The sequence below is a fragment of the Vanessa cardui genome, chromosome W (assembly GCF_905220365.1).
Source record: "Vanessa cardui chromosome W, ilVanCard2.1, whole genome shotgun sequence".
Classification (NCBI taxonomy): domain Eukaryota; kingdom Metazoa; phylum Arthropoda; class Insecta; order Lepidoptera; family Nymphalidae; genus Vanessa; species Vanessa cardui.
Genome location: NC_061153.1, coordinates 4,264,775 through 4,270,167, shown reverse-complemented (window position 1 = coordinate 4,270,167; position 5,393 = coordinate 4,264,775). Strand labels below are relative to the sequence as shown.

General features: G+C 37.3%; 1 protein-coding gene across 1 annotated transcript; it reads right to left on the bottom strand.

Moving 5' to 3' along the window:
- Nucleotides 1-287: 287 nt before the first annotated feature.
- LOC124542457 lies at nucleotides 288-4,163 on the bottom strand. Its single transcript, XM_047120405.1, has one exon. It carries the CDS (start codon nucleotides 4,161-4,163, stop codon nucleotides 288-290), a length of 3,876 nt encoding a protein of 1,291 aa, XP_046976361.1.
- Nucleotides 4,164-5,393: the final 1,230 nt, after the last annotated feature.

Sequence of the window (5,393 nt, the reverse complement as noted above, 5' to 3'; positions counted from 1 at the left end):
CATTGTAGTACATACATATGCTCAGGTCATAAGTACTCCTACCAAATACAATTAATTGATCATAACATAAATTTTTACTTGATAATTACATTATGAGTATTTAAGCACAAGTCATAAATACTGCAACAAATATTTGATACATTAACAATAATTTCATTACAATTTTTTGTTTTTTTTTTTTTTAGTTGCATGCTTTATACAATTTCAAAATTTCTAATCTTATAATTCAGTAAACATTGGTATATATTTTTAAATACTTATATAATTTAAGAAAAACTTATTTTAAATTAATCAAGATCTATAGGTAAAGGACACAGTTTATTAAATGATCGTGTCACTACACTGTCACCACTTTTCACACTATAGATTCGTGTCACACCGTCATCGCCAGGATGTTTTGCTACGAAACGTCCGAGTGCCCACTTGCTTGGAGGTAGATTTTCACCTATGATCAGGACTATATGACCAATGTCAAACTCCTTGACTTTCTTTAACCATTTTGGCCTTTGTTGCATTCGGGTTAAATATTCAGATTGCCACCTTTCCCAGAAATCAGAGAGTAATTTTTGCGTGTGTTGCCAACGAGTCAAGTGACTAACTGGAATATCTTTAATATCTGGGTGCGGAACTGATATTGGTGCTTCGCCAATCAGGAAATGGCCAGGTGTTAATGGTGTTATGTTATCTGTATCAGAATCTTCAATAGGACAAAGTGGTCTAGAATTAAGACATGCTTCTATCTGACAAAGCAGTGTAGTCATTTCTTCAAATGTTAAGTGGCATGATAAGATTCTTTTCATATGATGCTTCATAGACTTAACTCCTGCTTCCCACAGACCACCAACGTGAGGGCTGTATGCTGGAATGAAGTGCCATTGTGTCCCATCTAATGCAAGTGACTGTGCGATTTCTCCTTGGAATTGTAATTTAGCGTCTGCCCATGCTGTTGCTAAGTCTTTATTTGCTCCGACGAAATTCCTGCCTTGATCACTCCAGATGTTTGCACATTTGCCACGTCTGGCAACAAATCTTCTGAAGGCTCCAAGAAATGATGCAGAGGTTAGGTATCCCACCAATTCCAAGTGAATAGCCTTCGTGGCCATACATATGAATATGGCAACATAAGCCTTGCTCGTTTTGACTCCTCTACCTTTTGATGTGAGTATCTGGTATGGACCAGCAAAATCCACACTACTGTTTAAAAATGGTCTTGCTGGAGTTACTCGAACCCTAGGTAAGTCTCCCATTAATTGATTTCTAATAACAGCATTATTTTTTGAGCATATCAGACATTTATATATTCTTGATTTTACTAATTTCTTTGCTTTCAGGATCCAGAATTTTGTTCGTATGTAACCCAATGTCAACTGTACACCTCCGTGTAGCGTCTTTAGGTGAGCATCGGCTACTATAAGTAATGATAATGGATTGCTTTCGTCGAGTATTATCGGATGTTTACTGTCATCATGTAAGTTTGAGTGACGCAATCTACCGCCCACCCTAACGATATTGTCGCTGTCAAGGTAAGGTTGTAGTAGTTTTAATCGACTATTGCTTTTTAACTGCTTCATTGCTTTTATATTTCTAATTTCATCTTCAAATGTATTTATTTGTACTATTCTTACACATGTTTTTAGTGCATCGTCTAGTTCTTTAGTAGTTATAGCTGAATCCTTTTCCTTTAACTTCTTTCCTTTTAAAAATCTTTTGCAATAGCTTATTGTTATGAGTAATTCTTTAAGATTATCAAAGTTTTCTAATTTTGTAAATAAATTTCTTTGTTCCTTTACATTTTCAGTTTTCAGGTTTACTTGTATAATTCTTTCTTCCAGGTTAGTTGCTAGGTTTTTAGGTTTGGTAAGTATAATTTCTTTGTTTCTTAAATACTTAGGTCCCTGCCACCATTTCTCATCCTCTTTTAATTCCAGGATAGTTTCACCTCTAGTAGCAACATCTGCAAGATTGTCGCGTGTTTGAACATGATACCAGTTTCTTCCTACATTATTTAGAATTTCAACGACTCTGTTTCTAACAAATGTCTGCCATCGCGTCGGGTCTCCTAAAATCCAGGAAAGTGTGATTGTTGAGTCTGTCCATGCAAATATTTGGTCATCACTTATTCGAATCGCTTTTTTTATCTGTTTCAGGAGCCGAGAGAGTAGCAGTGCGCCGCAGAGTTCCAGCCGAGGCAGTGATACGGGTTTTACAGGTGCTACGCGTGTCTTCGCTGCGATAATTCCTGTCTTCACGTCATCATCTCTTTTCACTCTTATGTATGCTACAGCAGCATACGCTTTGATTGATGCGTCGCAAAATCCATGAATCTGAATATGGTCTTTGTCTTCTTCTACAGCATTCATCCATCGTGGTATTTTAATTTGATTAACACGATGTAAACTTTCTCTTAGTGTAATCCATTCCTCCTTTACTGTTGGATCTAGTTCTTCATCCCATGATACTCCTTTCAGCCATAGTTTTTGAATTAATAATTTAGAAGTAAGCATTCCAGGTGCCAACCAACTAACTGGATCAAATAAGCGTTGAACGTCGGCTAGTATAGTGCGTTTGGTGATAGTAGATGTCAAGGGAGGTAAGTTAAGTTTATATTGAAACATGTCTTGCCCCATGTTCCATTGCAAGCCTAGTGCTGTGATCGTGCCGTGTATATTAATATCTAAATTGACATGAGAGCTTCTCTTTTCAACATTAAATTCTTTCAGAAATTCGGCGTTATTGGAGCACCATTTCTGAAGCGTGAAGCCTCCTTTATGTAGTATAGTGTCTATGTTTTTAGCTGTGGTTATTGCCTCTCGTAATGTATCTTTTCCAGACATAAGGTCGTCAACGTAGAAGTCTTCTTTAATAATTTTTGCTGCCTCAGGATCTATGTGCCCCTCATCATCAGCTATTTGATGTAACGTCCGAATTGCAAGATATGGAGCGGACGCGGTGCCGAAGGTAACTCTCATAAGTCGGTAATCTTTTACTGGTTTTGTTGCGTCACTTCTCCATAAAATTCGTTGCAGGTTTCTGTCCTCTTTTGTTACAAGGATACAACGATACATCTTCTGTACGTCCGCTACAAAACATAGCCTTTTCATACGCCATCTCATGATTAAACTTCTCATATCAGCTTGCAGTTGAGGGCCTATCAAAGGTTCATCATTCAATGAAATGTTATTTGTCCCCTTCTGAGACGCATTGAACACTGGTCTTATATTCGTTGTTTCCTTCTCTTCCCTTACTACTGGGTGATGTGGCATGTATACAGAACTTTTGTAAATTTTCTCTTCTGGTACTTCTTCCATGTGATTTAATTGTAAATATTCTTCTATAACTTCTACGTACATTGTTTTTAACTTTTCATCTTTTTGTAATCTTCTTTCTAATTGATAAAGTCTTTCTAATGCAATTTCTCTAGTTTCTCCTTGTGTGCATAGTAGGTTATCTGATTTAGTTGGTAATTTGACAACATAATTTCCTTCTTCTGTTCTAGAATAAGTAGCTTGGTAAATTTCTTCGCATTTTCTTTCTTCTGCAGTTAACTTTGTTGTTTTTTCATTCTCTAGCTCCCACATTGATTTAAGCATATTGTCTACATTTAAATTTAAATGCATTACAGTAACTTCGTTCTTTTCTTCTTCTTTTCTTATACTCCCGAATAAAATCCATCCAAGGCTGGTGTTTTGAGCGCATGGTGAACCTGGAGGACCTTTGATAATTTCATTTTTCAGGATATAAGAACATACTTCTACTCCTAGCAACAGATCTATTCGTCCACGTAGGTTGAAATTTGGATCGGCTAAGAATAGGCCTTCTAGGTGTGGCCAGGAGTTGATTGGTATCGTTTGTGATGGAAGCTGAGTGGTAAGTCGCGTTGACATAACATAAACTTTTATTTTGAATTTGAACCTGTCATCATTCCTTGAAAGTAACTCTATTTGAGCTGTGTGCTTAACGATCGTTTTGGTTGAACCGACACCAGTGATAGTGCCACGAATAGGCGTTCTTTTTAACCGTAGTAGCTGGGCGGCTCTCTCGCTAATAAACGTCGCTTGCGACCCCTGATCCACTAAAGCACGAAGCATAGTTATTCGTCCGGTCTCATCTTTGACAGGTACGAGGGCTGTGGCCAGAAGCGCCGTGGATACAGCATTTGTCATGTGTGATGACAGTGGAGCACTAACGCTGTTGCTTGATTGATCTTGATGGCTTTGGTCTTGGTTTTCTACATAGATGTGATGAGCTTGATTATTATTGTCTGGTTGGTTTGTCGACTTGGTAGAATTCCGTGGCATATGTTGATGTATCAACGAGTGGTGTCGTTTATGACATATACGGCAGGACATAGGTAGACGTTTTATTTAGTATATTATAATTTATAATTTTATATATTAATCTTATTATATTTATTTATTATTAATATATTTATTTCTATTTTTTTATAGTATCAGACTATTTTATTTATTATTTATATTCTTAATTTTTTTTTTTTTGGTATGTCGTCTAATGGTAGTATTCATATTGATATTTTCCTCTCCCCATCCTCTGATGGATACTCTAGTGATGATAGCTTTCACAGTACATCTTGTCCTTCATTAAATGTCACCCTCGATTCATGTTTTTCCGACTGTGTAAAAAAATTTAATGTCATTCACATCAATGCCCAAAGTGTTCCGGCTCATTATCCTGATATGCTTGCATCATTTGACTCCCGCAATATTCATGCCATCCTCATCTCTGAATCTTGGTTAAAGCCCTGCTTACCATCGACATCTTACTCGTTGCCCGGCTTCCAACTGATTCGCAATGATCGTAGCGGGAGGAGGGGTGGTGGCGTTGCAATCTACTTACGCACCTGTATCCCTTTCTCAGTACTCAGCTCGTCTGCCCAACCACCTCCGCCCGATGCGATCGAACATTTGCTTATCGAAGTAAGTCTGTCCTGTTCTAAACTTCTCCTAGGTGTATTTTACAACCCTTCTTCTCTGTCTAATTATGTTACCACTTTTGAAAACGTTTTACATAATTTTATCCCTACCTACAGTCACTCCATTATTATGGGTGATTTTAACACTTGTTTACTTAAAGATGACTCTCGGTGTAAGAAATTATTAGAAATAACTGATTCCTTCAATTTACATGTTTTACCTCTTAAGTCTACACACCATTCTCCTGGGTGTATTCGATCCCTTCTGGATCTTATTATGATTTCTTCTCCCGATTTTATTTCAAAATATGGCCAATGCCCTGCTGATGCATTTTTCTATCATGACCTGATCTTTCTTTCGTATAAAATTCGTCCTCCTAAAGCTAAATCTAGAACCCTTCTGTATCGTAATTTTGCAGGAATGGATCAGATTCGACTCTGTGATGATGCTCGCCAGTTGGAT